Here is a 17,633-nt window from a genome sequence, read left to right on the forward strand (position 1 = left end):
TACATACATACATACATACATACATACAGTCAAGCCTGAAATCATACATACATACATACAGTCAAGCCTGAAATCATACATACGTACATACATACATACAGTGAAGCCTGAAATCATACATTAATACATACATACATACATACATACATACATACATACATACATACAGTCAAGCCTGAAATCATACATACATACATACATACAGTCAATCCTGAAATCAAACATACATACATACATACATACATACATACATACATACAAGCCTGAAATCATACATACATACATACATACATACAGTCAAGCCTGAAATCAAACATACATACATACATACATACAGTCAAGCCTGAAATCACACATACATACATACATACATACATACATACAGTCAAGTCTGAAATCACACATACATACATACATAAATTCATACATACAGTCAAGCCTGAAATCAAACATACATACATACATACATACATACATACATACATACATACAGTCAAGCCTGAAATCAAACATACATACATACATACATACATACATACATACATACATACAGTCAAGCCTGAAATCATACATACATACATACAGTCAAGCCTGAAATCATACATACGTACATACATACATACAGTGAAGCCTGAAATCATACATTAATACATACATACATACATACATACAGTCAAGCCTGAAATCAAACATACATACATACATACATACATACATACATACATACATACAGTCAAGCCTGAAATCATACATTCATACATACATACATACAGTCAAGCCTGAAATCATACATACATACATACAGTCAAGCCTGAAATCATACATTCATACATACATACATACAGTCAAGCCTGAAATCAAACATACATACATACATACATACAGTCAAGCCTGAAATCATACATACATACAGTCAAGCCTGAAATCATACATACATACATACATACATACATTCAGTCAAGCCTGAAATCAATCATACATACATACATACATACAGTCAAGCCTGAAATCATACATACATACATACATACATAAAGTCAAGCCTGAAATCATACATACATACATACATACATACATACAGTCAAGCCTGAAATCATACATACATACATACATACAGTCAAGCCTGAAATCATACATACATACATACATACAGTCAAGCCTGAAATCATACATACATACATACATACATACAGTCAAGCCTGAAATCATACATACATACATACATACATACATACATACATACATACATACATACATACATACAGTCAAGCCTGAAATCATACATACATACATAGTCAAGCCTGAAATCATACATACATACATAGTCAAGCCTGAAATCATACATACATACATACATACAGTCAAGCCTGAAATCAAACATACATACATACATACATACAGTCAAGCCTGAAATCATACATACATACAGTCAAGCCTGAAATCAAACATACATACATACATACATACATACATACATACATAGAGTCAAGCCTGAAATCATACATACATACATACATACATACATACATACATACATACATACAGTCAAGCCTGAAATCATACATACGTACAGTCATTCTGTTGTTTCAAATCCAGTGTAGGCTATATAGCAGTCTTGGATTCTCAAAACACAAAATGTAGAACTCTATATTACATTATCTGTCAAGTTTTACATCATTTTCTTTAAAAAAATGACCCACCTGAAAATGTAATAAGTCTCCAATAATGTAATAAGGTATTACATTATGATATTGTAATAACATTTTTACCGATAATGTAATACTACATTATCGGTAAAAATGTTATTACAATATCAGTCAGAATATTTTATTACATTATTAGTCAAGTTATTGCATTATTGAGTTTTATTACATTTTCGATTGAGTTAAGTGCAAATTTCATTACATTTTCAGGCATTATTACATTTTCAGTAAATGATTACATTATTGGGTGCTACACTCCTGCACACAGTGGACAGCAGAGCAGAGAGGCCAAAGTCAAGACAGTGAACCAGGTGAAGTGAGGATAACCTTTCACTGGAGTCGACAACAACTTAAACAAAAAGTAAAGAAAGTAGAAAAGGGAGATTTCCTTCTAATGCCCTTCTATACTGCCTGGCTAAAAAAAATGTCACACACTAATATTTCATTGGACCACCTTCAGCTTTGATAACGGCACACATTCGCCATGGCATCTAAAAATGCTAATGCAAAAAAAAAAAAAATTGCTAATGCAAAGTGAGGGTTCCTGAATAGTGTCAACTTTGCATTAAAAAATGACATAATTGAATCAATGACACTTAATGACAGCAGTCATAAATAGGGGTGCCAAATTTCACACAAAACCAAAAAGCAATCGAAATGAGCAAAATCAAATTATAACTGAAACCAAAGGCAAAATCACGTTTCTCCCTCTATTGTTTTCTCTTCACCCCTGCCTACTTTCAGCATCTGGCACGTCTGGAAAAAAAACATGCTCCAAACATGACACAGTGTAGCTTAACACGTTAAAGAAGTGTTAAATCAGTGGTAAAAATTGTTGACCTAAAAATCGTAAGTATTCATAAAGACATGTTTACGACAAGTGTCATGGTTCAGTCTTATGCACACCCCTTCAAATAAAGTGATTTGTCCTATAAACATTAATTCAATATGTATCAAAGTTTGACTTTCTGGTTTGCTGGAGTTTAATGTGAAAACTCTACAATGAAGACAAAAAGCCAGTGATTTCTAGTGACTGTAAACAAATATTTCTTGCTTGATACTTATTTTCCCTGTATGATCATACAACAAACCTGTTCTTCCTAATTTGACATTTTTTGATTTATATATTTTGCACAAGACATCTGAGGAACACTCAAGCTCAGTGAATAACTCTGCAGTTTGTTTAAATATTAGACAAAACTTCAGCTGTGGACCAGATTTGTCATCATGTGACCGTCTTTCTCCCCTCAGGACTTCATCTGTGAGCACTACGGAGAGGACAGCTCCCTGTACGACAAGGAGATCAAGGAGCTTATGGAGCTCAGACAGGTTAATAAATGCACTCATACAATTTCACACAAACAAACCCTGATCTAGGTTAGTATTAAATCTGGTTTTCATTGAGGGGGTTGTAGAAAATCACCATGTACCTCCTGTCAGAGAGGGGAAAACTGTGGAAAGAATAATAAAAAAAAAAATATCAGTCTATGACATTAGATGTATATTTATGTGTGCTGTTGCTGTTTTGGCCAGGCCATGCGTACACCCAGTCGTAACCAGGCTGGCCTGGAGCTACTGATGGAGTACTACAACCAGATGTACTACCTGGACCAGCGATTCTTCCCCTTAAACAGGAACCTGGGCGTGCACTTCCACTGGTAGGACATGAACATTTCTTAATGTAAAGGGTTATTGAATCCTGTGCTACTGACAAAAGACAACAAGTTGCATGGAGTAATTTGATTCCTTCTCGTCTGTCCCTCAGGTACGACTCTCTGACAGGCGTCCCGTCGTGTCAGCGTACATTGGCCTTTGAGAAAGGAAGTGTGTTGTTCAATATTGGCGCTCTGTACACACAGATCGGAGCTCGGCAGGACCGTTCTGCTACAGCTGGAATAGACAAAGCTATAGATGCCTTTCAAAGAGCTGCAGGTACTGAAACACCACATACTTACCACATACATTAAAGTAGCCAAGTCTGTTAACCATATCTGCCAAAATATAGCACAATGTGACCAGAAAATGTTCACTATTTTTTATTTGATAAAGTGATTAAAAACTCCTGTGTAAATGTAATTTCAATTGACAAATTGTTTAACAACAAAATTATTCTGTTTTGCCTATGTCTTACTACATGTCCATTTCCTTGTTTGTGTTTAGGTGCATTTAATTATCTGAAGGAGAATTTCTCCAACGCGCCGAGTCTGGACATGAGTAGTCCGTCGCTTTGCATGCTGGTCCGGCTGATGGTTGCCCAGGTGCAGGAGTGTGTGTTTGAACGTGTCACACTCACCACACAGGACACGCACTTCACTTCCCAACTGCGACTGGCACAAGAGGCTGCACGGGTGAGTTAACACATCTCTGGTTATTGTGCCTTGTTGCTGTTACTGTTGTTATAAAGTGACTCACGCCGTACATGTGTGTCCTGTAGGTGTCAGACGTCTACTTGTTAGTGCAGCAGACCATGACGCAGCCTCTGATGAAGGACTACGTGCCGTTTTCTTGGGCGTCGATGGTTCAGGTCAAATCTGAACACTTCCGCGCCCTCTCACACTACTACGCTGCTGTTGCTCTTTGCGACCACACATGTAAGTCACACCAAACCACTCTGAACATTTCATTTATATATATTTTTAGGTAAAGCGGTATCTACATGACATTCACATACACACATACTGTATATTGCATATGTACTAGTGCTGTCAACATCTTCTAAATTCAGTTATATTATTGAATTATTTAAAAAACTTAATGGTTTTGTTTGTGAAAAAAGCAGGACTACTACAGCTGTCTGCTTTGCAAGTTCTTGCCAAACTGCAACAGAGTTTAAGAGAAAAATGTGACAGTGATGTTTGAAAGAAAGGGCTGAGATAGGACATGGACAAGAGACAAAGAAGAGTCAAATGTGGAGGGTGAAACTAAAGAGTTGTTGAAATCTGCTGAGGCACTGAGAGAGGCAGGCTAGGTCCACAGTAATATGTTGTCATTTTATTTAAATATATTTTCTGGGGCTTTTGATAGAAAATGTACTGTCTGTTAACTTGGAATGCCTTATTCTACAGTGTCTGCTGAGGAGGAGGAGGCAGGTGATGAGGAAGCAGAGAAGGCTTTCCTCCAGTTCTACATCAACGTTCCTGCAGGGCCGCCGCTCAGCCAGGTTTTACGAGACCCTGAAAAAAGAAGAAAGCTCGGTGAGTTCTAGAGTGCAAGGAATATTAAATGTTTAGTCCAAATACACAGCAGTGGAGACACCAGGTAGCTGCTGTCAGTGGCAGATACGTTTTTGTGAAATAATGCACAAAATGATGTGTGCAGGTAAAGCTCACCTGCGGCGTGCAGTCATCAGACATGAGGAGGCCATGCGTGTCCACAGTCTGTGTAAGATCCTGAGGAAGATGGACATCCTGCAGGACGTGCTGTCTCTCACACACAAACGATCACTGGACAAGTACTCAGAGCTGGACAGAGAGGACGACTTTGATGAAACCGCAGAGGCTCCAGAGATACAGTGTAAGCATCTGCTTCCTATCAGTGATATGATTTTATAGTTAAGTGACAGTAAGTGATTGTTGTGTCTTCTGTTATCAGCTCACACCCATCAGAAACCAGACATCACTCCCCCCAACTTCTCCACAGTCCAAGTTACTGATATCTTCCAAAGACTGGTAAGACTTGTTGATTAACAATCTGACATATTTCAGGGAAACGCACACATTTACTGCCTCACAGTGATGAAAAACATAGAGCCAATTAAACAGCAGCACGTTCTGGTACCTGACTGAAGATGACTCTTCGTGTGTTGCAGGGGCCGCTGTCAGTGTTTTGTGCCCGGGCTCGCTGGGGTCCCTCACGTGTGATCTGCCTGCAGAGGGGAGAGGGTGGACTGGGTCTCACACTCAGGGGAGACTCCCCTGTCCTTGTGGCTGGAGTGGTGCCTGGAGGCTGCGCAGCGGTAAGAGACTCCACTGACCTTTATGTGTATCAGCTACTGCACTACTGATCAGGTCTCCCACATTCTGTAAAACAAAGAGACGATTCGAGGCAAAAAGTTAGATTTGTTTGTATGTTTTCTGCAGTTTAAAAAAAAAATATATATATATATCTTTTTTATAAGACTAATGCCTAATTTGTAGCTCATTTTGCTTTTTCTCTCCATTTTCTATTGCTGGATAAATTTCTGAGGTGTTCTACAAAAGGACTGATTTCTGTTAAGTGCAGTGAACAGTGTCTTGTACCAGCAGGATACTCAGTAATCTTAAATTCATATAGACATAAAATCCAGCTGGAAAAAACAGTTTAAACTGAATGAAATTTAAATCTGCTCCTGGTTATTTTTGATCAAAGTATATAGATTACTTTTCTTTGTAATCTGGAAACAAAGCTACTTACATTCAGACAACCTTAAATACAAAAAAACAACTTTGATATTTTTCAACTTTTTCACACATTGTTTGTGTCTCAGTGACCAATAGAGACAACAATTTTTGAAATTGGTCCAATATTGACAGAAAGTGCTGTGGTCATCAGCCATGAAACTGGTTGCAGTGTAACAATTACAGAAAATGTTGTCCTATTAATGTCCATGATGTTCTTGTTTTGCCACTGACAGGCTCAGATTATTCTAGGTGTCTGACAACCAGTGGTAGAAAAGAGTTTCAGACTGGATGTCAACCACAAACTTTAACATCTAGTAGTTGACCTGCATGTGTTGAAAATACAAAATATGTCACCCTTTTTTAGTGATTAACAAATGATTTTGATTTTCACTTCTTTCCAATTATTTGTTGTGCAGGAGGCGGGACTGAGGGAAGGAGATTACATAGTCGCAGTAGACGGACAGGACTGTAAATGGGCCAAACATGGCGAGGTGGTCCACATGCTAAAGAGCTGCAGCGACAGAGGAGTGGAGCTCCATGTGGTCACACTACACTCACATGACACACAGGTGAGTGAGTGTGAGTGGCTGCTGTTTCAATGCATGTGTGCTTACCTGTGTACTGACCAAGACGTGATCTGTGTGTGTGTGTGTTAGCAGGTGGAGAGGAGGACCATCATGCTGTCCCACAGCAGTGATAAAGAAAACACTCGGCAGCGTCTGCTGGGTGGAGCTAAGGGCCAGAGCTCTGCCTCCTTGTTGAACTGGAACAGAAAGAAGAAGAGGGACGGCAGCGGGGTCACCAAGAGACTAGGAAGCACTTTCAGTTTGTCGTTTGGGAGCATCAGAGACACTGAGGCCATGTACTGAGACAGGACCGCGGAGGAACCACTCAGGGAATCACAGCGCATGTGGAGCACATGGTACAATCGGGACCACGTTCAGACCGACAGGAGTCCTGCACCAAGAAACGTCAGCAGGATCAGGACGCTGCTGCACAGGTTTAGCCCAGGAGAAATGTTCTGCAGCACAATCCAGTATCTGGTGACCTGGTTGACCAATCAAACATGTGGAAGCAGTGTACTAGATAGAACACCATTTAACATGTAGCATGTAAATTATTGCTATTTTTTTTACCTTTCAAGCGTGATGAGGCAGGAGGTTACTACTGCTGCCACCTTTGGGTGAAAACAAGCACTGTAAAAGCAGCCAATCAGTATGTTTGTCATCACAAGTCAGTTAATGTTGTTACAGAGTAAATGACAGGTGTGCCAACTGTGTCTGTAGATTGAAGTGATTTGGAAAATAGACTTAGTAAAAGTGAAAAAAAAAAAAGTTGCTACCATAAAACACCTGCTAGGAGTTTGGTTCAACAAGACCTAAACGGCAAAATAAAGTGTCTTGACAATATGGAAAGTCTGAAATACATTACTTGAAGAATCAATAATGTAGTTGTATATGTCAAATTCATCCAGTCTGATGGAGGCAGACAGAACGGACCCTTATTCTTTAGTTTTTACTGTGTAACAACAACGATCTTTGATTGGCAAAGACATAGCTTAGTTTTTCACCTGACTGGCAAGAGGATTTGGGCTCCTAATAGCTAAACAGTGATGCAGTTTTCTCATTTCATGCATTTAAACTGGTAAAGACCTTAGAATTTGTATTGACCATCAGTCAAATGGATCACCTGGATGGGTTTCTCTCGTCCATGGTCATTTCCCAGAGTTGAACAATCCGGCCTCAGAGGAGTGTGCTGCACTGCACTGCCGTGGAGTCTAAAGCTGTGCCGAGACAGAACACAAGGAAGGAAAATCTTAGATGGTGAGTGTATAAAATCAGAGTGTCCTGCAGCTGGCAAAAGTTATAGACAGAATTAATGAAAACATTACCGAAAGCTTCACTCAACCGTACACAAACCTTGTACTGCAACATTAATATAAGTGATGTAAACAAATCAAGAGGGCAAAGCAGTAGAATCTACCGTAGGAATAAAATAATTCTTACATGAAATTGCTCACAACAAGGTGTGTGGGTTATCCTAAGTAGCCAGGACATGATTTTTGGAAAGAGACACTGGTTTTGAATTTTTCACATGTATATTTTGTGCCATTTATTTCCATTAGACTGGAGAGAAGGCGTTGATCTTTATGCTCAGTATCTCCAAAACTCTGCAACTCGCACCAAAAACATCTAGATGGTTAAATAGCACTACAGAAGAGAGGAAATCTATCTATCATTGATTTTAGAGTGAACTGTCTCTTTAAATGGTCTCTGAGTTTACAGAAAACTGCAGCAGTCACTTGTTAAACCACTGACGTGCTCCACAAACCATCTTTAACCTTTTTGATTGATTTGGATCCGTTCACCACTGATACTTAACATTATTGTTGAACTCATCTTCAGATCAGTGTTGTTGGAGAAATATTTTTGTGTTTATTTTTGTCATTTTTAGATGATTAAAAGCACTTCAGAGGGTTTTTTTGTAGTATTTTTTACTGCACTGTGAATATTGAGGACAAATCTCTTGTTAATAATGTAGTTGTGACTTGATGTTCCAATAATGAGCATGAAACACTCACATTGAGACGTTGTGTTGTGTCATATCTATTGTGGTGTTAATGGTTTGTGAGAACGCGAACGTTTGTTGAAGTCCAGCCACTGTACTGTACGTTACAGTCATCCAATATTAGTAACAATAGATGAGGATGTTAGTGGAAAAAAATGTTTCTTTTAATTAACATTGTTTGAACGTTTTGTAAGATTTTGATACGACTAGAATTGTGAAAATTGTAGCACATAATTGTTTGATCCAGCTAAAAATTTCTGCTGTGTGTTTTTGTTTTGTCTGTACAATGTTTGTGCCATGGTGGTCCATAGTCCTGAGTACGGAAAGCCAGAGAGGACAAACAATGATTTATCACGTTTTCACACGATTGCAACATAATTGTTCTGTTGTTTTTTTCCTTTCTTTTGGTTTCCTGTATTCATGAAATAAGTTTAGCGACTATAAAAACAGTATTGACAATTTATCATGCAATTGAAAAGTTTTTTTTTTTTTACTGTTTTACTCTCAAAATCATAAAATTAATTTCTGATTTAAAGGTTTTGATCACAAAGTAACAGGTCAAGTCTTCCTCTTCAGCTCTGTGCTCTGTATGTGTGTGAGTGAGTAAATGTTTGTCAAGGAATAACTTTTCCTTTTTTTGTGTTTTTGACTGAATATCTGACCATCCCTGAGCTGCATCTGGGGATTTGCACAGTATTTTTCATGTATAAATTCAATAAAAGTTGAATGATGAACTATTATCAGCTTCATCTGTTTGAATGTTCTTGACACGTTGTGACAAGTACAGGTTGGTCTAGTCATCAAAGGTAGAATACGCAGGATTTGTCGGTCGCCGTTTGTAGAAACACCATTCAAAATTGGCCTCTTCTCTGGCAAACTCAAGAGGGAGACAAAGCAGTGAATCAGAAATAAAATGTTTTCTGGTTGTTTCACAGCGGTTTATTCTAGGGGCCTGATCAGACAGAGCACAAAATGCAGGGCATGCTGTGCTGCCTTTTTTTTTTTTTTAGGTGTTAAAAAAAAATGGAGGAGTGGCAAGCAACCACTGTATCATCTGTTCTAATCCTAACCACAATTGTACCATTAAATAAACTCATATCTTTACTTTAATGCACATTAACTAAAGATATTTTGACTCTAGATGGCCATGCCCTGGTCTCCAGCACCAGGTGAGCCCTGAACCATCCCTGATAAAGGCCTAGACTTCCAACTTCTGCCCCTTTTACCTCTTTGCTCTAATGACAATAGAACAAGCTTGGTACCTCGGTCAGTGGTGTTTTTTCCCTTTGTTTTTTTTTTTTTAACTTCGATGTGCTGTGTTATAGAATAAGATGGTTATCAGACATTGGGCCTATATACATATAAAAGCAACATATTCACATCTTAAGTTAGCTTATCTCAGCAAAACACTAGCTAACTAGCCAGCTAATTTACATAATTAATTATCTACCCAGTTATCAAGTGTTTTGCTTGTATTGGTTAACTCAAGATGTGACCTTATATGTTGTTTTTACAGAAAACGAGGAAAGTCGTCTGAGGTACCAAGATTGCTCAACTGTCACTGCAGCATGAGAGCAGAAAGGGGCGGGACTTAGGAAGGGTCAATTGTTGAGTTTCTCTGAATAATATTACAGTGGAAACCTCTTGTAATGACCACATCTGTCCAGATCAAATATTTTTTTCTTTATACTCTATACACAATCTAGTGTTCTGCTCCCTCAGTCCAACAGATCAGTGAAACTTCAACTCAATATGAAAAGCTCCCCTCATCTGAATAATGGAGCAAACCCTCTGAAAACATTTCCTTGCCAGTCAAACAAATGGAGTTGAGTAAAAAGTACATTATTTGCCTCTGAGATGTAGTGAAGTAGAAGTATCAGGTCACATATAATGGAAATATTTAAGCAAAGTACTAGTACTGTGAACATGTTCTTAAGTACAGTAGTTTAGTAAATGTACTTAGTTACCTTCTGCTGAGGATGTGGACATCTTGAGGAGATGGAGAGCCTGGTTTATACCTGTGAGATGGTACCTTCCTCTGCTGCACTGCTACCAGGCTGAGCTTCTTGCTTCTGCCACCATTCTCCTTCTACTGCTTCCTCTGGGGCTGAAATGGATTCAAAATATTAAATGCAGAAGTGAAAATAAACCTCCAAAGCTCATAACATGATCAACAGGCCTGTGCTACTGGAACTGAACTGAATTCTGGTGTCTTGTCGTGTAATAAATTTTATGTAACCTGGCTGAGTGTTAACATACCTCCAGGGTGACGTCCTCATGCACCACAGCAGCAGCCATGACATCCTCATCAACATGTTGGAGTTAATGAATCACAGCTGCTGGCTGGAAACCACATGACACACTTGAATAAACCTGTGTGTAGAGTTTGAATATATGTGACTTTGTCGCCCCCCAGTGGCAGCATCAATAAGACACTGTGGAGGTTCTGAATCCTTGTTTGGGACAGGAGTGTTTTTAAGTTTGGAAATTAAAGCGAACCGAAAACATGTCATGAATTACATATATTTCATAAGTATAAATCCTTAAAAAATAAATAATTTAATTATTTTGATAATCAATTAATCAATTTGACTAATTTTTTAAGAAAAGAGTAATTTTTTTTCTGATTTCAGCTTCTTAAATGTGAATATGTTTTGATTTCTTTGCTCCTCTGTGACAGTAAACATTTTAGCGCTTCATCTTGGGCTTTGAGAAACGATGATTGATATTTTTTTATTATTTTCTGACCATGGTGTTGTTCTCAAACAGGGATCAGAGGTCAGTAGAACTTTTGCCAGGGGGTCTGTGAAAACTCATCATTATCCCTAGCTAGGCCCATGTTTAGATTTTTATATTTTCTAAATTCAAATTTTATTTTGCTGCATTTTATTTAAAATAATCAAATTCCACGTTTTATTTTACATACGCACTAAGAGTCTTTATTTGTGTGTAGTGGGTATTCTGTGTTGACACGGGGTGTCGCGATATACCGGCATTGACGATAACTGTGATATTTAAAAAGTTTAAAAAGTTTCTAATACATTTTTCTTGTGTTGCTCTTTCACATAACTAAGTAGACTGCTACATCAAATTATTCCACATGGGTTCCTGGTTTATTTTCTATCTTGAAAGAGGTCCTTGGCTGAGAAAATATTGAGAACCTCGCTGCTGGTGATTGCATTTGCACTTAAAGAAAAAGTCAGAAAAGTAGTGTTCATCTGTGAAGATTATCTTGCTCAACAAAAAAAGTTTTCTGCACTAATCCAAGATTGGGCTTTTTGTGCAGAGAACCAGAGCGATGCCAACTTCTGAATCGGCCAACAAAAATTCACCATCCCTTCATCACTCTATTGGGAAAATTTCATCATGAAAGCAGTCAGATTTAAAGATTTGGGCTTTTGAAGATGATTTATTGAACGTCATGTGGGTTTCAGTGATAGCTCCTGAGCTAACAAAGTCCTTCTGGTCTGGTCTAACATGGAGGGTAGGATACAGTGGGATTCGTTTATTATAGAACTGATCTATACTAAATTATTCTTTATGCAGAATTAAAGGTGTGTAGCAGATGTCATGACATGATCCAGTCCCAGACAGTTCATGAGAAGCTGCTGACGCTCCGTTAAATTCTTTCGCTGCTGCTGCAGACTCTATATATGGCAAGAAGAACAGGCATGTCCTGATGGAAAGTGCTGAATGAAGAAGCAGATATCTCTGTGACTTTAAATGAAGACCAACAGTTCATGGAAATCCAACTTCAGTCTGTCTCTCGTCTCCCTACGATCCTCCGGGGGCGACCGCCGTCCCCAAGCCGCTCTGTTCCAGCTCCGCTATCACCAGCATGTGTTTGAACTCCGTAGGGTGGTGGTTAAATGTCTCCACCAATCGGTACGTCTCCTGCCTCTGCGTGCCGTAGAACAGCTGCACCTGATTGGCCAAGCACTGAGCCTGGTGGACAGTCTGCGAGGAGGAGGAGGTGGTGGTTGGTTGGTTGATGGTTTAACATACAGCCAATGATTCAGTCTTGAATCGGTTTATTTCATTATTCTGGTCTGATGATGGTCAAAAGTAAGTGGACACCTGAAGGTTACACTTATATGGGATTGTTAAAAGAATCGTCCACAGACTTTTGGCCACGTGTTGAATGGTATCTGTACATAACAGAACATGACGTGCAAAACTGTAAAACTGGTGTAGCCTGCAGCCAGTTGAGTCCACGCAGGTGGAGGACTTACTATGAACTTGGGGTCCATCTCGGCCGTCACGAGGACCACACCCTTCTCCTCCTTCAGGTCTGGGTAGTGATAAAGGATCAGCTGACTGGGGGCGTTTTCGCCCATCGTCTGGATAGGAACAGGGAGAGAAAACTTAAAAGCCATTTACTGAAAGGCTGAAGTTAGCCAGCTGGTTGACTGTTTGAGTTTCAGGGTGACCTGCACATGAAAGCAGAGCTGTTAGAAGCTCACACAGTGTTGGACTTCCCCAGCTGCATGTGAAGTGGTTTACCTGGACGTTGATGAGGGAGGTGAAATGGAGCTCGTGTCCGGACCACTGACCAATGAAGAACTCATAACCCTCCTTCTGAGGCAAAGCGTAGAGGAACTGAGAGAAACCACAGAGAGAGAGGTTATTATGGCGATCAGATGAGAAAAATAAAGAGGAAAAACATGATGCAAATTCTAGCTGGGTGATTAGAAACAGGAAAATCTAAATAATTTGGTAAATTGCAGCCATTTAGCCAAAACCTGGACACAAACTGAACCACTGTTTGTGGTTTTAATAACAGAACATGTCTCAGTGTGAGCTGCAGCGATCTCACCATCTGGCAGGACTTTGATCTGCTGAAAATCAGCTCGTAAATCTGTGCCTGCAACAGAAGAGAAGACAGGTTATTGGATCATCACTGGTTGGATCTGTAAAACTGTCTGTTTAGCAAAAATTGTTGCATTTACAAGCTTCATTGTGCAAGTGCAAAAAAATGGAGGAGGGAATCATGTGAGTCATTTTCAACTAGTGAGTCCAGGAAAAATAAAACCTTTCAACAGCTCAAGGTTCAGGATTTTCAAGTAAGAAGGTGAGGAGATTTATGTGTCCTGCTGGAACTGGAATAGCCAAAAAAAAAAAAAACTTATGGTGCAATTGCCCATCATAGATTTAAAAGATCATGTTAACAAAAAAAGACAGATACAAACACACAGGAGTAAAAAACGGACATGGTCTTCTGCAAGGGGACCAAATTCTGTTTATTCAGTTCAAGCATGAAAAATATGAAATGTAGAGACTTTGTGTGCAGCATGAACATGTTCTCTGGTGTTAAACTCACCGGGATGACGGCGCTGATTGTGTCTTTGGTCGAATAATATTTCATCCAAATCTGAGAAAAGGGGCACACAAAAGGTCAAAGCAAAGAACAGTTCAAATGTTTCGACTGCAGAACCATGAACAATGTGACTCAGCAGTTACAGGCTGAGAAGCACCGTCAAAAATCAAGAAAGCAAAACTTTGTTGATGTGGTATATTTCACAATGTCCTGCACAGAGCGTGAGCTACAACAGAAAATACAGCAACAAAAATTATGTAGAGTTTAATACTAAAACATAAGACCTAAGTAAACACAATGAAAACAGAACCATAAATAATACATGTGAGATAAAAACCGCTGTGAAAATTGGAATAAAAAATACAAGACCAGCAACCGCCCCCAAAAAATGTATAAGAAGTGTGAATTAAACCTAAGAAGAAAATAAGATAAAATGATAATTAAGACCAACAGCTGATTGAGAAAAAATGACACGTGAATTAAAACCATTAACAGAAGCAGGAAGAAAATAAAAACCAAACCAACCATACAAACCAGACTGAATTCAGTTTAAAACTAAACTGAATGTTTCCAGTTTTGGAGCGCAAATAAGATGATCTGATAGGATGTTCTGGTGGCTTGAGCACAAAAACTACAAGCAATTTCACCAGTTTTCCTGGAGACCAAGGGAATAAGAGAACCTGTTCCTGGTGACCTGAGGGGTCGACAGCCCTACGGCTGGTTCATAACTCACGGGCCACGCCCCCCACAGACCCACCTCTGCAATCTCCTCGCCCGTCTTGTCCTTGATCATCTCCATGTTGAGGATGGAGCCCAGAGTCTGAAGAACACATTACAGTCTGTTATCAGGGGACACTTCATCCTCTTCATCATCATCATTAATTTAAAAAGTAATCAGGGAATCCCTGAATATAACCACAGAAACAGAATAAACTTAAATAGAGGCAAAAGTAATATTACGGCTGATTAAATGGCTCCTCTATTCATTTCACCTTGTTCTTTGTGAAACCTCCTGATGCTCCATCGCCGGCAGCCATCTTGTCCCTTTTCTCCAACTGCCAGGATCAAGACAAACGTGACATCACATTCAGAAACTGGGCTCAAGGCGAAGGAAGAAACTAAACCAGAGAAAAATGTCTAATCCTTCATCTGACAGGAGTACTGTTTCATCCAACTACTCGGACTTAAATTAAAAAGTGCTACAAGGTTTCTGACTTGAATTTTGTTTAAAATTTCAGAGCTTCCTGGACCCTCAGAGGACATTTTCATGGTGTTCTGATACTCCACCTCCTGCTCCATGAGCCTGACGAACTCCGCCTGCTTCGAGTGTCCGAGCATTTCCTTCTTGGCCTCATGTCGCTTCTCCAGTCGGGTTTTGTACTCCTGCGGTTTGGCACTGAAAACAATTTAAATAAATCAGTCAAACACCAAATAAAGTGAGTAAAATTCAAGAGGCTAAATCCCCTTTTAGACAGTGATGAAGTTAATTGCAGCAATAATTTACAGTTTTGGCAAATGTGACTGCCTGTTAGTGACTGTAGGGTCTAATTACACAACAAGATTTCAAACATCCCACTGAGACTCTGCATGCAGAGTTTTGTAAGATTCTCCTATATGTGCAGGAAAGCTACAAGCGATTACCTTTTGGACACATCTGAAACTAAGGGACCCCCCTTTCATATCATTATCAAGCCCTGCAACGCCAAGAGCTGAGGAGCAGCGGATCCTGAGGATACAAATGTGCTCTTACACCTCAGGATACATCACCAGTTAGACTCAACCAAATTCTAACAATTAAAACAAAATTACACCACCTGTTGGCAAACACAAACAAAAGCACAGAGCAAAATGCAGTGATATCTGGCTCTAATTCAACAGTACACAGCAGATTATTTGAATATGGTGGCTGATCAACAACTAAAAAGAACCTTGACAAAGTGCAGACTGAGTGAGCACAGGAAAACCTGACTCCCTGCAGGGCAAAGGCTGTGCTGTCACTGTGATAATGAAAATAATCCTTAATTGCAGCCCTTTAAAAAAGACACAGCTGTTTTTACACAGTGTTTCTGTGCACAACTGGACAATTCCCACAGGATTTGTCCTCGGCATAAATGCTCAATAAGGCCCAACTTTGTCGTCAGTCCATCTGTCGTATACTTTCTTCTGTAACTTCATGCTGATGTGTCAAAGTACAATAAACAAAAACACAAACTGGTTTGCAGCTGCAGGTTTTTAAGAATGGTGGCTGAAATAAAATACTGTGCGTGCTTCACGAATGTTCAGTCCTTCATGTCCATAACCCAGAGCAGGGACTTTTTTGGAGGTAAAATAATGTCCCAAGAACTTAAAAATAACAATATTCATTATTATTATTATTATTATTACTTTTATTATTATTATTATCATTATTATTATTATTATTATAAGCTTTATCTGTATACCCCTTTTCATGCCACACAGTGCAGCTCAAAGTGCTTCACAATAAAATCAAATAAACAAATAAAAAGAGGAACTGCTTAACTGAATGACGAATTGCTGTGGTTTCTATGTGAAGTTTGTGTGTTTTATGTCTTACTTTTATTTTCCTTTTTTTTTTGAGAATAACCCAAAGGTTTAATTATTATGAAAAGCTCTGCTTGCAAAGTAATGTTAGCCATCATATGGTGGTGATGTCAAGCGAAAAGTTTAAGTACAGTATTTATAATAGAAGGGAGGGTAAAGCGTTGGAAAATGAGTCCAAAGGCCTGGGAATAAAACCTCTATTACTAATCAGTCATTTCGGCATAAGATTTAGGTTACAAGGAACGTGTATTTAAATCGATTTCCTGAATTATGCAGAGCTTCAGCGACGAGTCTGCTGTAAATGTTAGACTTTTATACATGGACACACTGTTTGACAGTCTAAATGTAAACCGAATACACAACTAGTTAATCAGAATATCGATTAAATCTTTGGCAACAGTCTAAATAGTATCTACACCTGTCGAGAAGCCACTGACTTCTAAATTAAGAGACTTTCCTAACGGAGTTTCGGGTATCTCGTTGCTTCTTGCTGTTAGCTGAACGAGCCACTGACCTGCGCAGCTGCCGGATCTTGTCCTGGTACTTGTTGTAGAACGGGTTCTCCTCCAGATCCGGATCCTTCCGCACCGAGAAGGCTCGGAACTGTGACGGGACCAGCCCGGGAATCATTGTCCTGATGCCGGTGGCCCTGACCGCTAACATCCCCCGGTACAAACAAGACATTTGTACCATGGCCGCCGCCATCTTTCCGTCATCGCTCCCGTCCAACATCTATAATAGTCCGGCGGGGAGCGCTTTTCAAACATTGGTTCCGAGCAAACTGACTGTACGCCAATTATTGCATTGATAGTATTATTACCTTATTCCTATTCTAACATATGAAAATATAAAGTTTGGTCTCCTATGTATTTGCTTTTTTCTATATAAAAATGTGAAATGTTCCAAAGAAGAAGAAGAAGAAGAAGAAGAAGAAGAAGAAGAAGAAGAAGAAGAAGAAGAAGAAGAAGGAGAAAAAACAAAAAACAAAAAAAAAAACCCTTAGTACCTTATTTCCTGTTTGACCACTTGTGTTTTTAATTATTTATTTATTTATTTCATTATTATTTATTGTTGTCCCGTAATTTTATTTTATTAATGTATTAA

The 17,633-nt window shown here is 39.0% G+C and overlaps 2 protein-coding genes and 1 long non-coding RNA gene across 4 annotated transcripts in view; 1 reads left to right on the forward strand and 2 right to left on the reverse strand.

Moving 5' to 3' along the window:
- The window catches only part of rhpn1 (rhophilin, Rho GTPase binding protein 1), a 38,714-nt gene extending 31,223 nt beyond the window's left edge, over positions 1 to 7,491 (forward strand). The window contains exons 5-15 of the mRNA XM_084723545.1: positions 2,955 to 3,032; positions 3,237 to 3,361; positions 3,469 to 3,635; positions 3,864 to 4,051; positions 4,138 to 4,294; positions 4,769 to 4,897; positions 5,022 to 5,216; positions 5,295 to 5,371; positions 5,512 to 5,658; positions 6,499 to 6,651; positions 6,739 to 7,491. Of these exons, the coding sequence (XP_084579671.1) occupies positions 2,955 to 3,032; positions 3,237 to 3,361; positions 3,469 to 3,635; positions 3,864 to 4,051; positions 4,138 to 4,294; positions 4,769 to 4,897; positions 5,022 to 5,216; positions 5,295 to 5,371; positions 5,512 to 5,658; positions 6,499 to 6,651; positions 6,739 to 6,951 (1,629 nt within the window). The 3' untranslated portion in view covers positions 6,952 to 7,491. The remainder of the gene's footprint in view (positions 1 to 2,954; positions 3,033 to 3,236; positions 3,362 to 3,468; positions 3,636 to 3,863; positions 4,052 to 4,137; positions 4,295 to 4,768; positions 4,898 to 5,021; positions 5,217 to 5,294; positions 5,372 to 5,511; positions 5,659 to 6,498; positions 6,652 to 6,738) is intronic.
- LOC146324239 (uncharacterized) lies at positions 4,738 to 9,181 on the reverse strand. Of its 2 annotated transcripts, XR_014771222.1 has the most exons (6): positions 7,772 to 9,181; positions 7,219 to 7,259; positions 6,697 to 6,845; positions 5,481 to 5,722; positions 5,033 to 5,164; positions 4,738 to 4,876 (listed from the first exon to the last, which is right to left on the reverse strand). It is a non-coding gene; the product is annotated as an uncharacterized LOC146324239 (long non-coding RNA). The 2 variants fall into 2 exon arrangements; XR_014771221.1 differs by lacking the exon at positions 7,772 to 9,181 and having other exon boundaries at positions 7,219 to 7,304.
- A 2,858-nt stretch (positions 9,182 to 12,039) lies between these two features.
- Positions 12,040 to 17,261, reverse strand: atpaf1 (ATP synthase mitochondrial F1 complex assembly factor 1). Its single transcript, XM_084723546.1, has 9 exons — positions 17,044 to 17,261; positions 15,255 to 15,363; positions 14,960 to 15,022; positions 14,725 to 14,787; positions 13,971 to 14,021; positions 13,467 to 13,514; positions 13,154 to 13,249; positions 12,883 to 12,990; positions 12,040 to 12,607 (listed from the first exon to the last, which is right to left on the reverse strand). Exons 1-9 carry the CDS (start codon positions 17,259 to 17,261, stop codon positions 12,425 to 12,427), a joined length of 939 nt encoding a protein of 312 aa, XP_084579672.1. The 3' UTR covers positions 12,040 to 12,424.
- Positions 17,262 to 17,633: the final 372 nt, after the last annotated feature.

The sequence above is a fragment of the Lutjanus erythropterus genome, chromosome 7 (genome assembly GCF_056507025.1).
Source record: "Lutjanus erythropterus isolate fLutEry1 chromosome 7, fLutEry1.hap2, whole genome shotgun sequence".
Lineage (NCBI taxonomy): Eukaryota > Metazoa > Chordata > Actinopteri > Lutjaniformes > Lutjanidae > Lutjanus > Lutjanus erythropterus.